Raw genomic sequence first — 27,726 nt, forward strand, 5'->3', positions numbered from 1 at the left:
TCCGGTTGCATAGCAACAATAATTAGACTTCATCCTTTCAGACCTATGAAGAAGCATTGTTTTATCTCCCTGGAAAGACTAAGAATAGTACTCGTGTAGAAAGAATGCTGAGCCCTTTTACAGGGACAAATTTGGTACCACAGTCGTAAACCTTTAATGAGCATAGGCTATGTTTAGTTTTTTATATTGCTGAATCTGAAGAATGGAAGTGTTGTTGCTGATGGTAGCAGTTTTTCCTTATGGAAGGCAGTTCATTCCTGTAGGCGTTTTATTCCATAGGTCATGGGTGATAGGGAAACAACTATGACAGCACTTTAGGAGTAACTTAATTGGAAGAGCAAGTGAAAACAATTCTGTGTGCTAACTGGCTCAATTTTATGTCTCTGTTTAAACCAGCCTCTAATTCTTTTACCCCTAGCTAGGATATATCATGTTCAACTTCAAGAGTTTATTTTGTTAAAGTCTTAACTCTGCAGGTTTCTCCAGACGTTCACTGGGACAAGTGGGATGGCAGTGTAGGATTGGCCTCTCTATGTAATAAGATATATCTTATGCTCTATACGATTGTGTAACTTATGTTTCTCTTTTTTGGAAAGTCGTGTTGCTTGTTCCAGTCATGTCTACTGTTTGCCATTGCAGTGTTTAATATGCACTAACCTTTCGGCTAGTTTTGGAAATAGGAGTGGTTGTAGCAGTCGTAGAAATGCTGCTCATGTTTTTGTATTCCCTTTTCTGCAGGATTTGTATATAATGTCACACCATACATGGAATATCATCCCGGTGGTGAGGATGAACTGATGAAAGCAGCAGGAGCTGATGGTACAGATCTCTTTGATCAGGTGAGAACAGCGGGCAGCAAATGACACTTGCTCACTGAAAGGTATTTTGAAAAATGTGTGTTTTCTGATTATTTTTAGGGCATTCCAGTGGAAATGGTGAATTGAACTTTTTCAGGTCTAAGGAAAGGCAATGGGTTACTGCTCAGAATGGCAGTGATGTGCGCTGCAGGAGGCATGTAGTTTAAACTTTGTACCAAAAGGCAATAATAAAAATGTGACTTCATGTTTTTGGAATGATGCTTCAATTTGACCATTTTATTAAATTAATTTTTTAGCAGAAATAGCAATAAAACTAGCAACAACTTGAGATACTACCACCTTCTTAATAAATTACTACGACTAATTGCTGTCGTTTGAGAGGCATTTTCTTCTCAGAACTTTCACATTTTGAAAAATGCTTGTAATATTCTTTTGTCTGTTAACTTGGCTGCTGTACTATCAGCAAACAAAGTACTAAGAAAAAATGCTTGGGGCTGCTATTAACTGACTGTGAACAAATCAGAGGATGACAGTTGGTCTCTTCTTTGTTTACGACTTTTTAAAATGTTTTGAAAAGACTCGGAAAATAAAGGGTCTGCAGAATGGGTGCACTTTGTGTAAGGAATTGCTTGCAAACCTGGTGCTGTAAAAGATTCACTGAGTTGGTATTTTTTAGAAACAGACATTCTTTGAGCCTCCTTGGCTCACAAGGTTTGTCTGAGAAACTGGGAAAGAGCAGGAAGAAAATCTCATCTGTTTCTGAAAAGAAATCTGTTATCTCTTTACAGTTTGTGCATCACAGTAGGTGTGCTTTTAATTGCAAAATGTTTTTAACAATGAATGTAAATTTCTTTTACAAATGAAGTGTTGAATTTGGGCAGAATTCTCTGGTTTCAAGAAATTTGGAGTTTTTCTCCTAAAAGTTCATCCAGTATCAAGTTGTGGCCTGGAATTCTGTAGCTGGATCACTGTCAAGTGTTCTATGATGTACTTGGAAATGGGAGTCTTGACATCAGGAAAATTTGGGGAAGCCCCTTAAGTTGTAACTAAGCTCGGATACATACTTGCTACATTATTTTTTTAGCTTATTTTGTCATGGGAGTGGAAAGCAGTGTTCAGATCCTTGAAATATGCTGTTCACATTTTTTGTTTTGGCTGACGTCTTTCCTGTTCTGGAGGCATTTCTGTTGTTATCCCCTCTGCTTTAGCATTCTGTGTCTGTCTAGTGTTTCTCAAATTTCTGGAAAAATTAACTGTCATTCAAAATCCTTCATTTCTTCCTGTTCTCTGTATATGAGGAAACTACAACTTGTGGATGGGATTCTTTATCTCGTCTCCTTTGCTTGTCCAGTTTGAAGTTTTTGTTTTTAAATCTCTACATACCATTCAAATTTGTCATGCAGCACTTTGTTTCCTTTTCTCTTCTTGTGATGTTATCCTGGATGCCCTATCAGAATTGGCTTTTCTGCCATCCATTTCCTCTGCAAGTTCTCCAGTTCTGGTCTGTAAAGCTACTCCTTTTTCTTCACTTTATGTAACTTTCTAAATTAGGTAATTTCCAAATAATTCAGTGATAGTAAGACGGAAACAAAAAGAAATACACCAACTTGGTAGGAGGTGTTTGTGTGTCTAAACTGCTATTCTTTATCTTTGTTTCCTTCATCCCTTCTCCCTTCACTTGTATCTAAACAAGATTAATTACCCTTGTGGTAAAGGCAAGGTCTTTATTCTGTTAATTACATAGCCTACATCATAAAAATGCTGGTCTGAAATATTTTCTGTAGCTCAAGGTTATGATGTTCAGATACTGCAAAATATAAAATTAATAAATTAAACTATCGCCACTTTTTCATGGTCCTATTTTTTCATTTAATTACATGCTATCTGTAATAGAAGTAAAAATAAGTACTGAACAATGCAATAATGAGTGTCTGTTTAAAAAAAAAAAAATCTGCTAAATGAATTACATTAGCCACTGTACAGAAATGAACTTTTCTATTTCAGTGCATAGAACAACATAGTAAGAATTAAAAATTTTGTGAAAACCAATTTTATTAATATAGGTTCATCGTTGGGTCAATTATGAATCAATGCTGAAGGAATGTCTTGTTGGGAGAATGGCTGTCAAGCCTATTGCTGCTCCAAAAGGTGAGGGTTTTAAGAATGAAATAATTTCTATTATGCTTTATTCCAAAGTTGTCTGGAAATTATGAGAAATCCTAAATCATCATATTTACAAGGAGAGTCTCTATTCTTGCATTATAGATGAAGGCTGTTGTATATATTCAGTCCTCTTACAGCAGATATCTGAAGATGAAACTATTTTATGCATGAAGACTTTTATAAATAATGTACTGCTGCATTACTTCATTTGGTTTTAGTCATCAGAAAACAGACACGTGTGTGTGTGTGTTATGTGCGTATGTATATAGAAATAATTTTTTTCCCCCCACAAGATCCCTCTTTCTTCTTCTGATCCCAGGGGACACACTGTCATAGGCAGCTCTCTCATCTTGAAATAAAAGACAGTATTTTGAATCTGGTGATTTCAGCACCAGACATAGGTCTGGCAAGTTGCATATGTATTGAGGTATTTGAATACACTTTATGGCCAGAAAACTTTATTGGGTCCTTTAGTTTGAATTTACTTGGAGAAGATTTTGCTGATACAACAGAATCCTCTGAGCCAGGACAGCAAGAGATGTAGTATATTGTCTTAAAATGCTGGTGATGGTTTCCAGAGACTTTAATCTTCAGTATTTGTTTTGGTTTGCAGGCTACAGCAAAAATTTCCTATACCTAGGAAGCAGACACTGTTACTGAATATTGACGCTTAGCAAAACTGCAGCGAAAACATGGAAGAATTAATGTCTGCAACTGTTTTTCTCAAATTCTGTGGCATCCTTTAGTTCACAAATTCAGCCATGTCTTGTAGCTCTTCAACTTCTGACAAGGTGCACTGCATACTTGCTTAGCACTTAGATCACATCACCTAACAGGTTGAGTTTGACCTGTATGTGAAAGGGAATAGTATTTTACATCTCCACGTTGCTAGGTAGCTAATTCTAGTGTGGAGCTTTTAAGGTAAATGCTGCAAAGTATGGAGAAACCTTGACAGCAGGTGTTACAGGTAAGTTACTGCTACTTTGTCAGCTGAGTTAGAAATTTAAAAGTAAACCTGACTTTTGCCATTTTCATTAATCTAACTTTCCTGCAAGTGGAAGGAATTCTTGTGACAGCCAGTCAGTAAAAAATAAACATGCCTTTGCTCCTGCCAGCTATGACAGTCCATTTTGTGCTGTTTGTTTTTCTGCTTTCCTCCGTACTGGGACTGTTCTATCCATTTTCCTGTAGTAAAATTTGCAGGATAAAGGTTGCCAACTGTATAAAACCAGTTATGTTGCCTGTGTCTCTTCTAGCCATTTCAGGCTTGAAAAAATGTAATTTCACTAATTAAGAATCAAACTGATTAGATGGGATTTGCTGAAATTCTTCACTGTAAAGTTCTCAAAGTTTACTTTGATTCCTGGTAGGTTATGTATCCTCCTCTTTTGAATTATCAAAAACATGGTTATTAACTTTACTGTCAACCAGCAATAATTCCAGTCTTGCATCCTTCCAGAAGACCATATGCAGCAAAGTTTGCATTTGAAAGTAGAAGAATAAAATACTAATTTAAGGTGTGTGGTTTTGAATATAGGATTAAATGGGCCCATAAGTACAGAGGAAAGATAGGACTTCATATTATGGATACATTGCTTTCTTCTTGTGGCAGAAGGTGAATGTTTGGCAGTAGGGCAAGCATTAGTACTTGCTATTTGCTACAGTCTCAATGCAATGCAAGTAAGGCAGATGTAGGTTTTGGGGCATTGCTGGAAGATTTGTGGTTGTTTAGCTTTGGTTTTGTTTCCTGTGTTCTGGTGGTTTTTTGGAAGATGGTACAATTATTTGGTCACTGAATTGTTTAGGAAGCCGAAGCTTGTCCTTGCATGCTCTAGGGGTTTTTTTTAAGAAAGAAGAATCTTTTGAAGATGTTGGTGATTGTTAATGTTTTGTCAACTTGTTTTGGGGGAATGCTGCTTGATGGTATGGTAGTGACTAATAGGAAGTTCTGAACTGTCCCTTTTGTGGTATTACAGTGGACCTGTGCACTGAAATTTGTAGTGTTTGTACTTGCTGAGAAGGCCAGTGCAGTAACTACAGCAGTACCTGGGCATGTAAGAGATGATTTCAGTATCTTCCTCAGCAAATCCGTACAGCATTAAACTGCTTGCCTTCTCTTCAGGGTATTCAGCTGTAAACATTAGCAAGGACATTAATCTGTTGTCTGCTATCTTTTAATACTGCTAATGTTTCTCATAGACACATGTTAGTATGTGTCCCTATGTTACTTTAGTGGTAACATAATTTGGGAGTCAGAGTGCATGTTGTATTATTGTTAATTCAGTGAGATTAGACTAAGAGCTATGGTGTCATCCAAGGAAGAGAGGTAGGCTGTGCCTTGGGAATGCTTCAAGCTGTCCTTAAAATTGTAATGCCAATTTTGGTGCAACGTGTTAAAATGTAGTGAAACAAAGTAGACTTTTGAACACAAAAAATGACCTTTAATTGGAAACACATTTTTGTGAATGACTTGCCTATCCTGTCAGAAAGCTCCAAGTGGAGTGTAGCAGAATACACAGACAAATACAGCCTCAACAAAAAATTTTCGGTGAACTGTCCATTCATGTTGTGTTTTGGTTTGTACCTTATGGTGGCACAACGTGAAAGCCTCTGATGAAGGCAATTCTTGGTCAGCTCTGAAGTCATTTTGCCATACTGTATGCTTGATGCTTTGTTCCAGGAGCCTTTCCTTTACTTCTCTCACAGTGGCATTTTTCCTCTAACACTGGCTGCTGTGATGCTGAGCACTGGGAGGAATTCAGAAGAACAGGGGAGAAATGTTCACGTTTTGTCTTTCATAAAAGGGAGCAGGAAGAACACATTGGTTTCTCCCACTTCACCAAACCTGGCTCCCATAAAAGAGGATATAAAATGTGCCTTCATATTGGGACATTGAGATGTGCAATGTAGAGAAGGCAGAAAGGGACCTGGATACATCCAGAGGACTAGTTTCCCCACAGATTTGCTATGAGCAGAAGGATATGTGGCTGAGAGGTGCAGTGCCTTTCCCCCTGAGTGGAGCACCTTATATGCGAATCGACACAATGTAATTCAGCTGCATTGTCCTTATCTTTTTTTTTCTGCTAGTATTTGTTTATTTGTTTGGAGTAGTTGCAGCATACTGTAGATTTAATGAAAACTCCGATAATAACTTGTTAAATAAAATCATTTGACAGGAGGAGCTTATAGAAAGATTTTATTTTTCCTAGGTTTCTCCCAAGGATTGGGTTTAGATTTCCAAGGATTGGGTTGGTCAGATTCAGTGTCTACTATGTGTTGTCATAAGGCAAATGTCATCGAAAGTCTGACAGATTTAGCAAGCTTCTTAGCTATGAAGCTTATAATTGCACAAGATAATCTGCGATGTTTGTTTTGAAGTGCCAAGAGTTCTTGCATTTCCTACCCTTAGTGCTGTGCAACTTTTGGCATTTTTAACATAATTTTTAAATTATACATAATCTTTTGGAATGGTAATCAGTGCTGCATTTATTTGTGACTTCTTGATATCCGAAGCATCCTGGTTAATCTGTTAATGTTTTGGAAGGTTTATTTGGAGATCCTTACTTTGGCTTATTTCTTTAGCATGATGTGTGCAAGTACAGTGCTGTAACTTCTTACTGTCGTGCTCGTTTTTTCTTAATGCTTGTAGAGATTTCTTCTACTCTGTCTGAAGAGAAGAAACAGCTTAATGGTAAGTATTTACCTGGAGCAAGATGGGGAGTGAATCTTAGACTTAATTGAATATTATCAAATGAGCACTGTTTATCCAGACTTCTGTCTGTATATTTGAATCTGATGTTGATGCTCTAGTGATCTGTGGAAATTACAGAAGGCAAAATCCTAATCAGATATTGTGAATTCAGTGTTTAAAAGTATTATAAGACTGCATTAGAGTAGTATAGGTAAGGGAGGTGTGAGATGGACAAGCTTTCTGCTCAAGTCAGACATGATAGGTCACAAATTACTGTGTGCTATGAAATCTGCCATAACAAAATTGCCAGGCTTTTTGATCCTTCTCTGTATCAGAAAAGCTAGGTAGCCATGGGTCTGGAGTAGCAGAGATGAGACAAAAATCTTGGAGAACACTTAGAATTCGTAAATCTTTACTAAAAGCTAGAAGGTCGTGACTGGGAAATGAGTTGAAATGGAGGTGAATTAGCTGATCACAGTATGACTGAACTACTTGAGATGTAACTGTGAGAATGACTGGGCTAACAGTTGGTGTAGCTCTAAGAGAAGCAAGTATGGTTCTGTGAATGTATCAGGAGGTTGATGGTAGTCCTTGTAGAGATGGGGAAGCGTTCAAGCCTTTGCTGAGCCCTTCCTTAAATACTGGAGGTAGCTTTGGTTGCTAGTGATCAAGAGCTATGTATTTGATTTTGATGCTTTTAGAGAAATGTTACAGACAGATTAGTCATATTAGTATAAGAGGCTTCCTAAAAGAATATGGCTTATGAAGTCACATCAAATGAAGTGTGATGGAGGTGTGCTGGTGGAACAAATAAGATTAACACCTGTGAAGGGAATTAATACAATTTGAACTCAAGGCTGACCTACTGGCATGAAAAGGGACAGGTGCAAATTGGTCACAGAAAAGTCTAGGCTGAAACTTTGGAAAAGGAGCCTAGAGAAGTCAAATTTTGGAGTGGCAGGAGGTGCAGAAACCTAGATGTGTCTTAAGATGAAGCCAGAGAAGTTCTCAGGGGTGGTACCCGGCAAGTCCAGTCACAGGGAGGGGGAAGATAACTTGTTCATGTTTCTCTGGTGAATATGAGTTCCCATTTGTTTTCTTTTTTCTCATACTGTCTTCATTGCCCTCCCTTTATGTTCTGTGAATGTTGTATTTGACTTCTAAAAGGCAGTTTACCTTTTAATATGCACAAATATTGAGCTACACAAGAAGTTAAACATACTTCGTATAAAAGTAAGCAAGACTGATTTTATTTGTTCCGGTTTTGCTTTATAGCCTTGTAGGATGTTAAGCTAAACTTTGACAGGGTCTGTTGCCTGACTGTCCTACTGTCTGTCTTTTTTTTTCCTTCAGCAGTGAACAAGTTGCTGGAACCTCTTAATCTTGCTTTGAAGGACTGGGGAAATTAGAAAACAAACTTTGCTTTACTCTATCAGAATATCATCACTAGCAGCTAGTAGTCATTACATACACAATAAATATTTTGTATTCAAGTAGAAGACTAATTTTGCCATCTATTTCAATATTCTCCTCTTTGTTATTTTGGTTCATGAATTCCTTAGTTTTTGTGCTTGTCTAGCTGTCCAGAACTTTCCTATGCATCTTTCATATTCACAGTGGACCCAGGTAAAAAGAAATAAGCGATATTACCTCTCTCTTCCATCTTGCTTCCCCTCCTGCTCCTAGCAATAAATTTTCTTGTCCATATTGTGTGACTTGTCAGGAGACATAGGAAATTATTCTGATGGTAGTTTCCAGAAATTGCCAAAATACTGATGCTTGCTTGCTTCAGTTTACCTGTTTGGCAAGATTTTTTCCAAAATCGGAGAGGTCAGTTTCTGAGGTTACCTTCCATGAGGTTTTTCATATTCTGTTGTTGCATCTTGGTGATTAGCTCTCATAAATTTAAGTCAAAATGAGTCTAGAAATAAGCATCACTGTCTGAAAGTGGGAAAGAGAAACCTATGGCACAAGGCTTTGATTTTTTTTTTTGAAGTTGTGGGCACTAGTGAAGACACTTTTGTCTTAATCTAAAATGTATAAATAGTAATTGTATTTGGAGTGTGCTCAGATCAATCAATTTTTTTGTAAACATCAACTGTATGTAATGTTAGGGGCAATTAAAGCTGAAGTTTTCAGAATATATTGCTAGTGATAACAATCAGCGTGGGTGTAGCCTAATGTGCTCTTCAACATCTGTTCATACTTGAGTTTCTAACAAAGGATCAAAATTTCAAAACATTGCCATTATCAAAGCATGCCTCAAAACTTCATGTTTATCTGAGAACAAATATGTATCAGACATATTTTTTAAATTATCTTTTCAGCCTTGCACTTCTGAGCTAAACTGAATTTCTTTCACCCAAACTATGATGATGATGATTTTTGTAATATTAATAGTAAAAAAATATGACTTAGGCAGTTCCACCATCGGAAAACAAGCTGGTGTTTGAGTATATGCACATCAGACCTTGAAAATACTTACAGTGTGGAAAAGGGTGATGGGAGGAGAGTTTGAGCTAGAGTTTCCAGTATGGAAAACTAAATTTTGAGGTTCAACCAGCTGGAATTCTTTAGCATAAGTAATATAAGTGTTCCTGGTTTTCTTAGTAATATTTGGAGTTTACAAATATGGGTCAAGGTTGTTCTGGGCCTTCTGAGAACAAGGAAACAATAAGTACAGAAAGCTTTCAGAGCATCCTAAAATAGTTTAGATTGGAAGGCATATCTGAGGCTTGTTCAGTCCAGTCTCCTGCTCAAAGCAGGGTGAACTTTGACACTCGATCAGATTGCTCATGAGCAACCCCACCCTCATGGGAAGTGGTGTGGCATTTTGTTTGGGTCTCTTTTTTGTCTGTTGGGGTTTTTTTTCCCCACCCCCATATACATAACCAGAATTTATGCTGCTACTTGTCTATTGCCTCTTGTCCATCTCTGGGAAGAGTCTGGCTATCTTCTCTGTTCTTCCTTCTTTCCCACCCCCTGCTCTTTAGGTAGTTGAAGGCTGAAGTTGGCTTTCCCCCTTAGCCTTTTCTTCTACAGGCTGAACACAGTTCCCTCAGCCTCCTTTCATTTTCGTATATCTTGTGCTCCAGCTGCTGACGATTTTGGTGGCCTTTCCTTGGACTTGGTCTGGTATATCAATGTTTGTCCTGCACTGGGGAGCCAAAACTGGACACAGTACTCCATATGTAGTCTTTCAAATGCTGAACAGAGAGGAAGAATCGCTTCCCTTGAACTGATTGCTATGCTCTTGGTTGGGATAAAGTTGGTCTTCATCATCACAAGGATGTAGTATCTGCTTAAGTTTGGCTTGTCTACTAAGTCCCTGGAAGGTTTTCTGCAAAGCCCGTTTCTATCCAGTCAGGCCTCCCACTTGTTTTGTTGCGTTAGATTTTTTTATTATTATTATTTTCCCTTGGGTGCAAACTTTTGCATTTGCTTTTTAGCTTCATGGAAGTTTTGTCAGCCCATTTCTTCAGTCTGTCTGGGTCCCTTTGAATGGTAGCCATAACCTTTCGTGTTTCACCTGCTTCCTGTGATTTGTTATTGCTCATGTACTTTCTGACAGTGGGACAGTGTGTGCCCTTCAGGTTGCTAATGATGGTATTGAACAGTATTGGCATTACCTTTTCCCTAGCGAATGCTAACTGTAACTAGCCACCAGTTGGACTTTACTGCTGATCACACCTTTTGTGATTGGCAGTCCTACTAATTTTCTATCCAGATTGTAATCCACCTGTCAAACCCAGCTCTCTCCAATGTGGCTATGAGGATAGTGGGAGAAACTCTTATCACTAGCCTTGCTATACCATGGGATTCTGCAAAACAGTTTCCAGAACAAGCTGAAGTTTGCTCTTGTGAGATGCAGAGCTGTAATTATGCTGTTCATCCTGGTCACCTTAAACGTCTTCATTTCATGCCTGCCATCAGCCTTTGGCTTTACCACCAGCTTTGCTTCATTTATGACCACCAGGACCAGTAGAGCACTTTCCTTAATTGGTTCATTGATCACCTGAATCATTGTCTTTTTATTGCAATGTGACTTCTTGTTTTCACATAGCATCTTACAGTATTTCAGAATAATTCATAAATAACTTGGTTTGCCAGAATGTTCTATTTTATTGCGGCTGTTCATATATTTCTGTTGACCTGGAAAAGCAAACAGAAGTGTGTATCACCATGAATTCCTGTTATCCATGGAGGCCAACCTAAGCATGTTATGTATGTCCTCAAGAAAGGCTTAGCCTTTGAGAAGGTTTTTATTATTAGGTGATTGATTTTTTTCTTTTGCAATGATCTGACTGCTCTGCCATTTAGCTTCCTCAGCAGTTGCAGATGGTGTGTACTTAGGGGTAATTAAGGATCAAAGAATAAGTAATTCTAGCGAGTTTTAATTGCTTTGGGTTAATTCCCCCATCTGGATGATCAAATAGTTTTGATAGACTGGATTAGACCAGAGTGGCTCTCTTGTTTTTATCTACTTCCCACGTGGTGGAGCCACTCAATTACTATGTTTAAGCTTGCAGTCATACTACAAAACTTACTGGCATTTAGAAGATAAACATCTAGGTAACTGAGGATTCATACATTAATTAGTTTATGCATAGCCATTTCAGGTTTGCAAGGTTTGCCTTTTGAATAGGCTTGAAACCAGCACTTGCCAACTGTTATCTTAGACCTCTGCCTAACTGCTGTCCAGGAAAACTCCTACTGTTCATGTAGTGTTAGAAATCATATTACATTTCAGTCTGTGCAGCTTCTTCCATCATGATTCTATGTAACTTCTTTGTGTTAAAACTGATGAAGGACTGCAGTTGCTTTTATCCATCATCTCTGCTCAATTTTTTGCCAAATATGTTCAGTTTCTGTTAAGCCAGAGATTAGTACAGTTGACGTTTTCAAAGACTGACCAAGTGTTGCCTCCCAGCAAAGGCTTTTTCAGACTGTTTCATGATGTTTAATAATTAAAGTGAGTAGCTGAAAATTCCAAGCAAAGTGCAAATATGAGAGATTAAGGCTGATATCTTTGATTAACTGACTGATGTGAAATTTTATGTGTGAATTAGGTTAGACCAGATGTCCCAAATTGAATTTGTTAATCTGAATTGTATAAACAAATAGTTCTGTTAGAGATTTATTCAGATAACCTTTTTTCTGTGCTTCACTATCACAAAGTGTGAAAGCACAAGCTAATAACAGATGAAACTGAGACCAAGCTACATGTACCAGAAGGGCTGCACGCACAGGTTGTGTAGTATATGGAAGTCTTAATTTCTGAAGTAGAACTCCATGTTCTAGGAGCCTGCTCTCCGTGGCAAAGTGATGAATAAAAACAAAATTTAAAAAGTACATGGATGCTTCTGGCTGCCTGTGGAAATAAAGCCACTAAATATTGTGGCAGAGTATTGAGAACATTCAATTTAAAAAACCCAAAACATCCCTGATTATGATTTCTATTAAGTGAGCATCACAGCAAATATTTTAATGACTCTCTGCTCTTTGTAGGTATGCTTCCTGAGAAGAAAGTACTGGGTGCTTCTGCTAGAGATTTAACTCCAAGGTAAACCTTTGTCTTTCATTGTCTGTTGAACATTCTATTTAATAATTCTGTGCAGTTCTGAGTAAATGCAGGCAACTTCTTCAGTGGTTAGTTCTTGATGTTTCAGCTGAATGAGTACATATCATTACCATCCTCTTATAAGTAGGAAAGTTGAGGTTCAGATTTAAACAATTTGCCAAAGGTCATGTTGACCATGTAGGCAGATGACAATGCAAGGTTGTTGGTTTGCTCTGTTGGTTTCTAACACTTGCACTGCCTGGCATCATATATAAATGTATGGCTTACATTTGCAGGCTCCTCAGGCTTGCATCTTGAGAAAACTCCTGGAAAGTGATTCCAGCTGGGCTAGTTACTTTTTTGACTTTAATTAATTTGTGCATAATCATATGAGTTGTCATGCCTTGGAAAAGTACTTCATTTCAAGCTGGAATATATTAAGATGTGATAGCTATATTCAAGTTTCTACAATATGCAAAGTGAAGCAGGCCCTAAAACCCCACTGTGATATGCCTGCTGTTGTCACTGACATATCATTTTACTCCACGATGCCTTGAGTCTCCAAGGTTCAGTTTCTCACTTTGCATCAAAATCTCCTGTGAATGTGTAATCTCTGGGCTAGTTACATAAAGTCATGTAAATTATTGTGGCTTGTAAACAACTGGAATGTGGCTTATCTTCTGCAGTGCTCCCCAAACCTTGCTGCCTTTCTTCCTGTGTGTGTCTGGCATGTTCTGGTGTGTGACTGGAAGGTGTGCAGCCTTGAATGTGTCGGCTGACAGGAGTGTCTGCTGGAGGGAGCATCCTCCTTCTCTGCTTTCTCTTCTGGTCCAAGAGTCCAAACGGTAGATGGAAGTGGTTAGGATGCTGGGGAAGGGAGAAGACAGTTGTAATGTAGATGCGAGGGGTTAACTTTCCTCTGGGACAGGGCTGACTTTCACTGGCTGGGATTGCAGCCCAGCTGGAAGCCAAGTAAAGAACTACCCATGTCTATGGTGGAGGGCCAGGCATGAGATTGTCTGATATATGGTCCCTGTGAAAATGGGTAGAGAAAGGAATAGCTCTTCTGGGGTTGGGTGGTAAGTTACTTCTTGGCAAGTGTAAGGCCATACAAACAATTAACATTTGAAGGCTTTCTGTTTCTTACCTTACCCTGGATTTATTACAAGGTTTGGGCAGCTTGGGAACATAGGAGTGTAAAATCTCGATTTGGGGAGGTGAAGGGAACTGTGCTTTTGTGGTATGTGTGTGGAATCTATAACTCTTGGAAGCCATCCTGGCTATTGAATACTGTTGTCTGGAGTCAAGATTTTAATCGTCTTCTTAGGAAGGTTCATATACTGCAAAGAGGATGCATATGCTTTTTAAGTAAAACCAACACCATATAATTTTAGCTATAATGTGCGGACTATCAGGATGCATAATTAGACTGTTGTTATTTTAATAGTAATTTCAAAATTATTGGCTCTGGACTTACCTCTTCAAAAAATAGTAAATAATGTATTTGGCTTGTAAATTCATGAAAGAAGCTCTGCTTGAAAACTGCTAGTTAAGTATATTTTTGGTATGCCCAAAGAAAGTATATATTTTTTTCTTTACTGTATTTTTTGTTTTACAGTTATGACTGGTTCCAAACAGATAGTTTGATCACCATTGTCATATATACTAAGCAGAAAGTAAGTGTATTTTATGAAATGGAGAATTACAAGATCCAGTTGTGATCCATCTTGAATTCTGGGAGAACTTTATTAAAACTTTTTTTTTTGTTGCCTGTGAAAGGATATGAACGCAGAGTTGGTGATAGTTGACTGTCAAGACAAACGATTAAGGGGAGAAATCATCGTGGATGACCACTCATATCTTGTAGAAGTTGGTATGTACTGTAATTGTGCAGTTAAAAATACTGAATTTTCATTCTACTTTATTAAAACCCTCTCATCAGACCATATGCATTTTATGTATACCAATTAATATTTTCCTCCTCTTTCATTAGAGATGATTACTTTAAAGTACCTTGATGAAAAGGAATTACATTGTTTATCAACTCATATCTTCATTTGTTTAGTATGTACTTAATTTTTTTACATGTGGAATAAAGTGTAGTAAGAAATTGATGTAAAAGTTGTGTAAAATTTTTCTTCAAGTGTATTTTTGGTGGTTATTAAAATGCCCTTATTCAAAAAGGGCATGTGGAATGATTTAGATAGATGTAGATTGGTAGCTTTACATGAATCATTGTTAAAAGTAACGGGAAAAATAATCCCTTTCTTGATGTTATGTATTAGGCCTGCAGAAGTCAGGAGTGGAATTTCAGGGCCAGATAAAGATGCATAGAGTTCTAGGCTCATTAGTTCCCTCCATATTCCTAGCCTTAAACTGTATGTATATATGATGACTATAATGTAGTTTTGTGTTTGCTTAACATGGAGTTTGTTTCTCTTTATTTCAGACTTGGATCATGCAGTTCAAGAAGACATGGCTGGTAAGTTCCACCTCTTGCAGCACTTCTGTATCTCTTCTAATATCAGAATGTGGAGCTTCAATTTATGTTTCTGACTCATCAGATACTTTACAGTTTTGCTTACCACCAGGTTCTGACACAATCAAATCAAACCATAACATAGAATAATATTTTTTTTTAAATGGTGGCATTTGGGCCTGTGAAAGTGATAAGTTGATGGTGCTCGGATCCCTCTGAGTACAACTAAATGTTAAAATAATTAGAAATTGGTTCTGTTGTGTATTTGTAAACTGTTCTTTGCTTAGACTGGTATTTCCTTGGATTTAATTATTCATTCAAATGGCCTTGAAAAGAAAGGAAGTAGTAAATAGTGGTAGTTACCAATTTCCAGTAAATGAGGACTCTGAATTCATGAGTGTTCTTTTTGACCAGTTGGGCTGTGAAGCTTTTCACAATGTATTTAGTAAATAAGATACATTAATTATGCGTATTAAGTTAGTGCTTGTTGTTTTAAATGCACTGTAAAACATGATAAAGAGGTAGCTGGAAGTACATTTAATTTGATATTTTAATTTAATGGATTAATTCCGTATGTCTTAAGAAATGACTAATTCTTCTGAAATTTCATTATAACGGAGGAGTAAAATATTTTTTTTTTGTACAAAATGTAACTAAAAGTAACAGTGTGAAACCTTTTCTCTTATAGTAAACATTGCTGAAAAAGTTGGGAAAGTAGAGTTTATCTTAAAGAAAAAGGATAACATTCATTGGAAAATGCTGGGACAGGCCTTGGAGAGTCATAATACATTTATCAAACGCACAGAGAGAGGTAAGCAGTTTCATGGCCATGTTACCAGCTGTTTTTAAGACTTTTTGGAGCTTGTTAGTCATATTTGGTTTCTCCCAGGATTTTCTTTTTCTGTAGTCATACCTTCATTTCTTTCAGGAATGTTGTCTGGTCTTGTAGAAAGCTGCTCATGAATTCTTGAAAGGGCTTAGCTTAGAGATGTTTTGCTTTGGTTTGGTTTTTTGGTTTGTTTTGTCCCGCAATGAAGTTGGAGGTCTTCCAGGCTTGCAGAAAGACTGGAAGAACCTAACAGTGGAACATGAAGACTGCTTGAGTGTTGTTCCATCTCATGGCTACCTGTGTGCTTAATATCCTTTCTGTCCATATGAAAACCTCAGCAGACCCTGAAGAGATAGTGCATGGACTTGTGTCGATCATTACAGGAGTAACTGTAGTGAAGGAACAAAAACCTCCACTTCCAACTGTTGCTATAGATGTAGTAACATCTTTCAGTGTTGTTCTAGAACACTGCGTCTTTGTAACTTGAGCTATGATTAGGTGACTTCAAGCCATGTTGTCCTGGGTTCAGCTGGGATAGAGTTAATTTTTACAGGAACCTGGGAGGTGGGGGCATAGCCGGGGCAGCTGACCTGAACTAGCCAAGGAGCTATTCCATACCATGTGACATCCTGCCCAGCATATAAATGGGGAGCGGGCCGGGGGGTGGTCTCTGTTTTTTTTCGGTGGGGGAAGTGGCGGAGCGTCGGGTCCCGGGTGGTGAGCAGTTGCACTGTGCATCACTCTTTTTGTATACTTTTTTTCATTAGTGCCGTTGTTGTTGTTGTAATCTCTTTTGTGTTTGTCCCAGTAAACTGCCTTTATCTCAACCCTCGAGGTTCCAGTTTCTTTTCCTTTTCTCTCCTCCGTCTCCTCCCCATCCCACCGGAGGGGGGCGGAGGAGTGAGCGAGCAGCTGCGTGGTCCTTTGTTACCGGCCGGGCTGAAACCACGACAGTCCTTTTTGGCGCCCAACGTGGGGCACGAAGGGTTGAGATAACGACAGATCTGGCCAGAGCGTGTTGAAACAAATTTGCCAAACGCATTTCTTAGATATATAGATGTTAGTCACAATGTTGTTTCATTTGTTTACATGGTGGCGTTTTGTAAGCTCTTATATGCTCTATGTATTGCCTGTAGTTGCGTATCTCATCTCTGGGAGAGTGATTGGGATTATCATTTTGCTGTACTGGGCAATGTCGACTTATGAAATGATTACATCACTGGTCATGAGGTTAAGCTGGTATCTGTATGAGGCAGTGATATCATTTCCATACTTTGGGCGCCTTCTGTCGGATTTTATTGGTAATTACACCCAATCCATGGGGAAATTAGGGGGGGATACCTCCCCCCGTCCGTTCACCTCCCTCTTCTCCTTCCGACTAATTACAACAGCTTTTGAGAATTTTGAATATCCTTGGGATGCGCAAGCCAGTGTGCTGTTAGTGCTATGCCTCCTGAATATGTTTCAGGTCTTCTTTAGGGCTACAAAAAGGCTCTTTAAGAGTACCACTCAGAGATCTCCCCCAAAGCTGGATACTCATGGGTGGCACGGCATGTGGGAGCATATGGGCAAGTATCTAGAGAACTTCTCACCGCCAGTGACTTGGAAGTTCACTCCCGAACAACTACAGAACCCTTATGAAGTGACAGAATATTTGAAAGAAAAATGCTGTGGCTATTCCAAAGACATACAACTCGCTGCACTGTGCTGGGCTCTGGCCAATATCTACCAAACACTGCTTGATATTATGCAGCACCCTCGGGGGGAAAAGGGGGAAAAGATGGAAAACAGGACAACATGTACCGTGGCTACCCAAACCCTGACAACAGACACCGTGGCTGCCCCTACCCCGACAACAAGCACCGTGGCTGCCCCTACCACGACAACAGGTACCATGACTACCCCTACCCCGGTGACAGACACTGCAGCTGAACCAGAGAACCAGCCTGTGCCAGTATCAGTCGCCCCTGTACAGAAAAAGAAACACACAAAGAAATCAGTTCGCTTAGCGAGAGATGAAGATGAACCAGGGTCATCGCGAGAACAGGAGGTAGAGGCAGAACCTGAAATAATTACCCGATCTCTATCCATGAGTGAGTTGCGTGACATGCGAAAAGATTTTAGCCGCCACCCAGGTGAGCACATTGTTACCTGGCTGCTCCGATGCTGGGATAGCGGGGCTAGCAGTGTGGAATTAGAGGGTAAGGAAGCCAAGCAGCTGGGATCTCTGTCTAGGGAAGGGGGCATCGACAAGGCGATTGGGAGAAAAACACAAGTCCTCAGCCTCTGGAGGCGACTTTTGTTAGGTGTAAAGGAAAGATACCCCTTCAGGGATGAAGTTACATGTCACCAAGGCAAGTGGACCACCATGGAGAGAGGTATTCAGTACCTGAGAGAATTAGCCGTGCTGGAGGTGATTTACAATGATCCAGAAAATGCGCAGTCACCCACAGATCCAGATGAAGTCCAATGCACACAACCCATGTGGCGGAAGTTTCTACGAAGTGCACCACCAACCTATGCCAACTCATTGGCAGTAATGTCCTGGAGAGAAGGCTATGGACAAACGGTGGATGAATTGGCTGTCCAACTCCGGCAATACGAAGGGAGTCTCTCTTCCTCCCTACGGGCCTGTGTCTCAGCTGTGGAGGAGTTGTCCCGAGAGTTCCAGCAATTCAAAGTGGATCTGTCCTCCTCCTCACCTGTACAGGCCCGCATCGCAGTTATTGGGAGTAAGCGTTCCTCTGCCCAAGAGAGAGGAGAGAGAAAGTACACTCGACGGGCTAACCTGTGGTTTTACCTGCGTGACCATGGAGAGGACATGAGGAAGTGGGATGGAAAACCCACTTCAGTCTTGGATGCACGGGTACAGGAGTTGCGAGAAAAAGCAACCAGAAAAGAGAATTCTTGGAAAACTGCTGCTCCAGTTTCCCGTGAGCAGTCCCCCAGACGCAGTAGATGGGCTGATCTCATTTCTGATCCCCTTGAAGGGACTTCCGATTTACGTGTGCAGAAAGTGAGTAACGGATGTTCTAACCAGGATTAGAGGGGCCCTGCCTCCAGCCAGGTGGAGGAGAGGGACAACCGAGTCTACTGGACAGTGTGGATTCGATGGCCTGGCACATCAGACCCACAGGAATATAAGGCTCTAGTGGACACTGGTGCACAATGTACCCTAATGCCATCTAGTTATAAAGGGGCAGAACCCATCTGTATCTCTGGTGTGACAGGGGGATCCCAAGAGCTAACCGTATTGGAAGCTGAAATGAGTCTAACCGGGAATGAGTGGCATAAACACCCCATTGCGACTGGCCCAGAGGCCCCGTGCATCCTTGGTATAGATTATCTCAGGAGGGGGTATTTCAAGGACCCAAAAGGGTACCGTTGGGCCTTTGGTATAGCTGCATTGGAGACGGAGGAGATTGAACAGCTGTCTACCCTGCCGGGTCTCTCCCAAGACCCTTCAGTTGTGGGGTTGCTGAAGGTTGAAGAACAACAGGTGCCAATTGCTACCACGACGGTGCACCGGCGACAATATCGCACCAACCGAGACTCCCTGATCCCAATCCATAAGCTGATTTGCCAACTGGAGAGCCAAGGAGTGATCAGCAAGACTCACTCACCCTTTAATAGTCCCATATGGCCCGTGCAGAAATCCAATGGGGAATGGCGACTAACAGTAGATTATCGTGGGCTGAATGAAGTCACGCCACCGCTGAGCGCTGCTGTGCCAGATATGTTAGAGCTTCAATATGAACTGGAATCAAAGGCAGCTAAGTGGTATGCCACAATTGACATTGCTAATGCATTTTTCTCCATTCCCTTGGCAGCGGAGTGCAGGCCTCAGTTTGCTTTCACTTGGAGGGGCGTCCAGTACACCTGGAATCGACTGCCCCAGGGGTGGAAACACAGCCCCACCATTTGTCATGGACTGATCCAGGCTGCACTAGAAAAAGGTGAAGCTCCAGAGCACCTGCAATATATTGATGACATCATCGTATGGGGCAACACGGCAGAAGAAGTTTTTGAGAAAGGGAAGAAAATAATCCAAGTCCTTTTGAAGGCTGGTTTTGCCATAAAAGAAAGTAAGGTCAAGGGACCTGCGCAGGAGATCCAGTTCTTAGGAGTAAAATGGCAAGATGGGCGTCGTCAGATCCCTGTGGACGTCATCAACAAAATAGCAGCTATGTCCTCACCGACTAATAAAAAGGAAACACAGGCTTTCTTAGGTGTTGTGGGTTTTTGGAGAATGCATATTCCAAATTACAGTCAAATTGTAAGCCCTCTCTACCAAGTTACTCGGAAGAAGAACGATTTTAAATGGGGGCCTGAGCAACGACAAGCCTTTGAACAGATTAAGCAGGAGATTGTTCACGCAGTAGCTCTTGGCCCAGTCCGGACAGGACAAGATATTAAAAATATGCTCTACACTGCAGCTGGGGAGAATGGCCCTACCTGGAGCCTTTGGCAGAAAGCACCTGGGGAGACCCGTGGCCGACCTCTGGGGTTTTGGAGTCGGGGATATCGAGGATCCGAGGCTCGCTATACTCCAACTGAAAAAGAGATCTTGGCAGCATATGAAGGAGTTCGAGCCGCCTCAGAAGTGGTTGGTACTGAAACACAGCTCTTCTTAGCACCTCGACTGCCAGTGCTGGGCTGGATGTTCAAAGGGAAAGTTTCCTCTACGCATCACGCGACTGACACCACGTGGAGTAAGTGGATCGCACTGATCACACAGCGAGCTCGCATAGGAAACCCCGGTCGCCCAGGAATGTTAGAAGTGATCACGGACTGGCCAGAAGGCAAAGATTTTGGAATGTCGCCAGAGAAAGAGGTGACACGGGCCGAAGAAGCCCCGCTGTATAATAAACTGCCAGAAAATGAGAGGCAATATGCCCTGTTCACTGATGGGTCCTGTCGCATTGTGGGAAAACATCGAAGGTGGAAGGCTGCTGTATGGAGTCCTACACGACTAGTCGCAGAAACTGCTGAAGGAGAAGGTGAATCGAGTCAGTTTGCAGAGGTGAAAGCCATCCAGCTAGCGTTAGACATTGCTGAAAGAGAAAAGTGGCCAGTGCTCTATCTCTATACTGACTCGTGGATGGTGGCAAATGCCCTATGGGGGTGGCTACAGCAATGGAAGAAGGGCAATTGGCAGCGCAGAGGTAAACCCATCTGGGCTGCCGCACTGTGGCAAGATATCGCTGTTCGGATAGAGAAGCTAGTGGTAAAAGTACGTCACGTAGATGCTCACGTACCCAAGAGTCGAGCCACTGAAGAACATCAAAACAACCACCAGGCAGATCAGGCCGCCAAGATTGAAGTGTCTCAGGTGGACCTGGACTGGCAACGTAGGGGTGAGCTATTTATGGCTCAGTGGGCCCACGATACCTCAGGCCATCAGGGAAGAGATGCAACATATAGATGGGCTCGAGATCGAGGGGTGGACTTGACCATGGACACTATCTCACAGGTCATCCATGAATGTGAAACATGTGCTGCAATTAAGCAAGCCAAGCGGCAAAAACCCCTGTCGCATGGAGGACGATGGCTGAAATATAAACAGTGGGAGGCCTGGCAGATTGACTATATCACACTCCCACGAACACGCCAAGGCAAGTGCCATGTGCTTACAATGGTGGAAGCAACCACTGGGTGGCTGGAAACATACCCTGTGTCCCATGCCACTGCCCAGAACACTATCCTGGGCCTTGAAGAGAAAATTTTATGGCAACACGGCACCCCAGAAAGAATCGAGTCGGACAACGGGACTCACTTCCGAAACAACCTCGTAGACACCTGGGCCAAAGAACATGGCATTGAGTGGGTGTATCACATCCCTTATCACGCACCAGCCTCCGGAAAAATTGAACGGTACAATGGACTGCTGAAAACTACATTGAGAGCGATGGGGGGTGGAACTTTCAAGCATTGGGATACACATTTAACAAAAGCCACCTGGTTAGTTAATACTAGAGGATCCGCCAATCGGGCTGGCCCCGCCCAACCAAGAGATCCACATACTGTAGAAGGGGATAAAGTCCCTGTAGTGCGCATGAGGAGTATGTTAGGAAAGACAGTCTGGGTTAGTCCTCCCTCAAGCAGAAGCAAACCCATTCAAGGGGTTGTTTTTGCTCAAGGACCTGGGTACACCTGGTGGGTGATGCAGAAGGATGGGGAGGTTCGATGTGTACCTCAGGGAGATTTGATTTTGGGAGAGAATAGCCAGTGAATTGGGCTGTATGATATTTAACTGCTAAATAACCTGCCAATGCATGTCATTGTATTTATAGTGTCTATATGCCATATCAAGGGTATTATTGTGAGAATTATCCAAATGACTACAGGATGGACTTTTGAAACTGAGCCAAGTACAACAGCGATAGAACTTGAACTGGCACCCACCAATTTCCTCAAGATCAACATCTTCGACCTGCAGACCAGGGGCATGAGTTGCACCAAATGTACTAGCCACAAGTTCCAGAGGCAGCGTACAACAACCCAACATCTCACACCATCTCTCTCTTATCCTGAAGAACTGTTACAACAGATAGAGCCCCAAAATTGATGGACACATTAGAGGGATAGCCCATAGGCTAAAGGAACACTGTGTGTGTGTGTGCGAGGTCAGGGGGTGGAGTCCATATACTTATATATAAGACAAGGAAAGTTGTAGTGGTTGATTGGAAAAAAATTTAAAAAGTAAGATCTGGGCATGATGTAGATGGTATAGAATAAGGGGTGGATAATGTCCTGGGTTCAGCTGGGATAGAGTTAATTTTTACAGGAACCTGGGAGGTGGGGGCATAGCCGGGGCAGCTGACCTGAACTAGCCAAGGAGCTATTCCATACCATGTGACATCCTGCCCAGCATATAAATGGGGAGCGGGCCGGGGGGTGGTCTCTGTTTTTTTTCGGTGGGGGAAGTGGCGGAGCGTCGGGTCCCGGGTGGTGAGCAGTTGCACTGTGCATCACTCTTTTTGTATACTTTTTTTCATTAGTGCCGTTGTTGTTGTTGTAATCTCTTTTGTGTTTGTCCCAGTAAACTGCCTTTATCTCAACCCTCGAGGTTCCAGTTTCTTTTCCTTTTCTCTCCTCCGTCTCCTCCCCATCCCACCGGAGGGGGGCGGAGGAGTGAGCGAGCAGCTGCGTGGTCCTTTGTTACCGGCCGGGCTGAAACCACGACACATGTGTAGGTATCAAAGCCAGCTCTGAATAAGCTGATGTGTCTGCAAGAAGCAGGTGATGTTATATATGAGTTCGTTTTGTGGTAACAGAATAGTATGAACTTGATGCAGCACTAAAGTGTATTACCGTGATGAGTGTGCTTCTGGTTTGGTTTTTTTTTTTTAACAGCTAAATTAAAAAATTCTGCACAATTGCATTATATAACGTAAGCATGCTCCTGATGTTATTGCCACTGCCCAATTTCTCAAAAGCCCTCTTGGCCCTCTGTCTAATAATGCTCAAAAATTGACTGTTTGATGTTAGTCTGCCTTATTACGTGTGAAAGCAAAGCTGTACATTTTTAAGAGCTGATTAAATGTTGATCACTATGTTGTGCACCTCTTACTGGCTCTCAGTTAAGCTACATAGGCCTTAAAAGTTGAGAGATTATTGTGGTACAAAAAGGAAAACCAGCTACATAAAAGCATATCTCTTTAGCTACCTTTAGCTTATGTAGAATGTAATTTTCTTTGAGAGTTTCAGAAACTATTGAGTCATCTGCTTTATTATTAGATTTTTCAAAATAATCCTCTGTATTTAAGGGGATACAGCCTGGACTAATATGTTGTCCTGAAGAGTGTGCAACTATTGGCAGAAGCTTAGAGGGTTCAGTAAAGAATCAGGGTGCTGGTGCCTCTGAGGACTGAAATGGGATGTAATTTTGTAGTCTTGTGCAGTGGTTTTAGTCCATGTTAAGTGGAAGATCATAGACTTCTTTTTGTTGGAAGTAATAGAAGGAAGCAGAATGCTGATGTAGCACTTAAGGTGTATAAACCAGACTTACGCTGTGACAGTGTGCTATTTGCTGCGTAATCAGGGAAAGTTTAGAAGGCATTGATTCAGTGGAAACTTTATTTTGGGAAGACAGGGAAACCATCTGGGAAGAGCGTGGCTGACTTCTTTGGATAATAGGAGGTAGCTTGTGAAATCTAGTAATTATCTGAAGCATTTGAGCGTACTGATAAATTTGTGGTCAGCATTAAGGATTTGTGGTTGTCTTAACTCCAAGACTGGGCTGCCAGGACTGATAGGCAGCCACCTTCCTTCAGCTGTGTGGTCTAATCTCCATTATGTTGGCACTAACAATACTTGAGGCTCCATAATCAAGTAACCTGAACAAAATAAGGATTAACTTTCAGCTGGCTGGTGGACACTGTTGGGTGGTACATGCTTGCTGGGGGTGGGGTGGAACTGCTCTACAAGAGGCAGAGAGATGTGGGGTTTATACTTTGAACTCCATATCCCAAGCAAACAGGCTAACGTTGTTGCCATAGCATTACCAGGGTTCTGGCTAACAAGTAAGAAGAAATAAGAATTGTCGCTGAAGTCTTATCGTTGAGGAAAAGCAAGAAATATCACTCAAGAGAAAATTCTTAAATTAAAATCCCTTTCATAACGAGGAATAACACAGTAGGCAAAAAGATGATACTCTCCAAAAGTTATCATTGTCTGTGCAGCAGTTTTGTTAGTAAAACTGATCTTGTATGCATATGAATCAAGGTGCTGTAGTTCTTGATTCCAGCAGAGGAGGAAGTTCAGTTTAGAGAGGGACGTCTCTAGCCTGTGATTGTATTGGTTTTACATGGCAAGGTTTTGGTAATGGTGGGGCTGCAGGGATGGCTTCTGTGAGAAGAGTTCAGGAGCTGTGATGCTGATAGTCGATGTCTGCAGAAAGTTTGATCAAACCTAACCTCCTCACTAATTACTTTCTCTACTTTGAAAGTTAGGATTTACTGCTAGGCACTTGCATCATATTCTAAAATTGAGAGAGCAGTGCCTTTTGCTTACATATAGTAGCAAATTGCATCTTTTTGGCATCTGACACTTAACTTGGCTTCATGGGTTGCTGAAAGCAACTGTTCTCCTTCAGCTTGCTACTAGAGGATAGTGTTTCCTTGTCAAAAGGCTTTTCTGCATTGCCAATTGTTTTTGTTTGTGGCTCCAGATTTTATTGAGACCACTGATAATGAACTAATTTTAGTTAATATAGCAAAGAGGACAACCTAAACTAGGAGTTTGCTTAGACCTAGAAAGGTCTTTGTTTTCAAAAATCAAGTTGAGTGAATCAGGGAAAAAGTTCTGTATGGTAAATTAAGAAGAAAAAGGGGGAGGTAAAAGTTAGTTCATTACGTGTGGAAAAAGTTGAAATTTGTTGGGTTGGAAAGGTCAGAAAATAGTCAGGAAACAGTGAATCAGTTGATGAATCAGTTTTTTAACTTCTCTCTCCCCTGCCAAATATCTGGAAGAGTATATCAGTATTGTGGGCTATGTTACCAACCTCCCATGTCCTTTCAAGTAATTCTTAAGTCTGCAGAATTGACAGCAATCTTAGCATATTTATTTGTATACTGTACTTTGCAATCTTTGTATGCACTGCTTTTCAAAAGAATGGTAGAAAACCAAATTACAACAAACTTTTTATAAAATTTCTTTTATATAACTGGAGAGCTGCTGATGTTTTGCTTTACTTCAAGATTGGTATGAAATGGAATTACTGCCTTTCATTTTTCAGGGCTGTAGGCATTCTTTTGGTACATCTGAAATGTTTGTTCATTCAAAATAGGCAGTTTGTAGGACGTTAGATGAAAGACATGAGAAAATATTAATAAAGAAAGATTTATTCCATGTTAGAGGCTTTACATCTTGTCTCTGCAGGCATTTATAGTGGATAACTCACAGTAAGTATTTGAATAATTTAATAAAACAAGCGTATGCAGAAAAATGCCATGGCCACCTACTGTGGCAATAGTGGTGTGTAATGAATTTGATTCTCATTTAGTCTGTGCACAAATGGCATGTGCAGCTGAGATTTAGTAACCTGAATGTATATTACCAGGCATAACTACATGTATTTAGATGCTTGACTGTTGTAGCAGAATTTATTTATACCCTTGGAAATAAAGCCAATTAGGAAGAGTGGCTGACCTGGAACATCTTGTTTAAACCCTTAACTTTTAAACGTTTTGTGGATAAATATTGTTTGTTTGAAAGCTTTTCTCTGTTTAAAATTCTTTTGTTTCTGTTGTGGTTGAATTGACAGGCTGTCATCCTGTACTTATTGAGGAAGGGGATGTTAACAGTGATGGCTGTTCATTCAGGCAGCAACTGACTGCACTGTCACAGAGCATTCTGTAACTAATCTCCAGCTGTCTTGAACTCTTTGGATGTATTTTTAATCCAGAATATCTGGGAATAGCAAAATGTTTGGGGTAATAATGCTGCAGTAAGGAAGCTGCAGTACAGATAAGTTACTTGGGAAATGATAATTCATTAGATTAAATTACTGAAATACTTAAAGCAGTCCTTAACTCTTAGAGAACACTGGGGAAGGAGAATGGACAGGCTAGTTTACTGAGATCCTCTCAAGTTTTTGTGTTGAGTTTTGTTTTGTTTTTAAAGACCAGCAATTGAAGTCTGTTCTCGAACTGTAGCCTTAGTTAAGAATAAAGTTCAGCCAGCTTTGCTGACTTGGGCTTCCATTTAGTGGTGCTGTTGGAGGTAAGAGCAAGGAAGCAATGGCAGCGGTCACTTGAGCTGTGGCAATGCCTAGAATTGCCTTTACATTTTGTCCTGCATTTAATGAAGACTTCACTGGAAACTTGCATAAGCCCTCTGTCAGGCAAGACTCACTTAAGAAAGGTTGTTGTGTTGACTTGAGAAAGAATTTTGGGTGACTTCGGGATTTAGGCCACGTACAAGTGATGTACACTTATTAAAGATTTTCTGGTAGTCTGTTCCTGTTCAAAAGAGAATTGACGTGTGATTAAAGTCAGGAAGTAAAGAAGCATCTGCTGGTGCAGTGGCAAAATACAAAAGGTCAAGGTGCTTCTACTTCTAACTATTAAGACCTAAAAAAATACTAGAATCATAGACTAACTTAGTTGAAAGAGACCTCTGGAAGTCATCTGGTCTAACCTCCTGCTCAAAGCTGTCTAGTTAAGGTTTGAATATCTCCAAGGTCAGAGACTCTGTCTGGGCAGCCTGCCTCAGTGTTAGACCAGACCATCCTCATGGTGATGCCTAGTTGGAATTTCCTGAGTTGCAGCTTGTGTCCTTTGCATCTCATCCTGTTTCGTGAGTAGCTCAGCTACTTACGCTAGTGACTTGAGTATTTTTCAATTACACAAGAAAAAGAGAGGGGAAGAATTATCACTTCACTGAAATCGCTTCAATGTGGAAGGTGTCGTTAGAAGGGTGTCATGCTCAAGTATTCTCATATAGGAACCTGTCAAATTTTGAGAGGCTTTATGTGAAAATATTCACTGGGACTGGTTACAAATTTTACATTGAAAATGGTAAATGGCATGGTGGGATTATTATAGGGAAAAGGCTTCTCTGCCTTTTTTTCTTTTTTTGGCTTGTTTTGGAAGTATGAAGTTTAGATAGTGCTGCTCATGGGATTTTGTTGCTTGCTTTTTTTTTTTCCTTTTTTTTTTTGTAATTCTTTGCTGGGGTGAACTTCCAATAACTTACAGCCCATGAAACTTCCCTTGAGTTACAGACCTGTTTAGGCAGTGTGGTATCATTACACTGATACTTCAGGTTAGAGCTAAAATACTGTAGTGCTGAAACAAAGGCTTAGCTGAAAAATGCTGTTCTAAAGGTAAAAGAGGAAAAAGACTTCTGGTCATCTTCAATTTCCATGTCCGGTTTTGTGTCTAGATTTCTACAATATGCTGTCACTTATGCAGGAATTCTTACTCCCATTAGTATTTTAGGAAAGCTGGGACACTTGTTCCCAAGTAGCCAAATGGTAACCTATGGTCGCAATGGCAACAGGCCTATGTCAGTTAATAGAATATTGTAGTTGAGAGTTGAGGAGTACCTTCCTATGTTTGGCATTTGTTACTAAATTAACCTTGTAAGCATGTTTCTTTCCAGAATGAAAGCTACTAAGTGGCTGTTTTTGCATCCCTGCCCTTAGTTCTTTGAAGTGCTTCTTCCTGGCTGCTTTACCGG

At 40.7% G+C, this 27,726-nt stretch overlaps 1 protein-coding gene across 8 annotated transcripts in view; it reads left to right on the top strand.

The window, feature by feature from the left end:
* Positions 1 to 27,726, top strand: part of LOC126045985 (cytochrome b5 reductase 4) — a 43,309-nt gene that overhangs the window by 3,637 nt on the left and 11,946 nt on the right. For 7 of the 8 annotated variants that reach the window (XR_007508182.1, XM_049817706.1, XM_049817713.1 and 4 more), the window contains exons 3-10: positions 739 to 839; positions 2,882 to 2,966; positions 6,631 to 6,672; positions 12,181 to 12,235; positions 13,851 to 13,908; positions 14,012 to 14,105; positions 14,682 to 14,714; positions 15,400 to 15,522. Coding sequence is in view for 7 of the 8 variants with exons in the window: in XM_049817706.1 (XP_049673663.1) it covers positions 739 to 839; positions 2,882 to 2,966; positions 6,631 to 6,672; positions 12,181 to 12,235; positions 13,851 to 13,908; positions 14,012 to 14,105; positions 14,682 to 14,714; positions 15,400 to 15,522 (591 nt within the window). In the remaining variant the exon portion in view is untranslated. The remainder of the gene's footprint in view (positions 1 to 738; positions 840 to 2,881; positions 2,967 to 6,630; positions 6,673 to 12,180; positions 12,236 to 13,850; positions 13,909 to 14,011; positions 14,106 to 14,681; positions 14,715 to 15,399; positions 15,523 to 27,726) is intronic. The other variant, XM_049817707.1, reaches the window with a different exon arrangement.

Source organism: Accipiter gentilis, chromosome 15 (assembly GCF_929443795.1).
Source record: "Accipiter gentilis chromosome 15, bAccGen1.1, whole genome shotgun sequence".
NCBI classification, from domain to species: Eukaryota; Metazoa; Chordata; class Aves; order Accipitriformes; family Accipitridae; genus Astur; species Astur gentilis.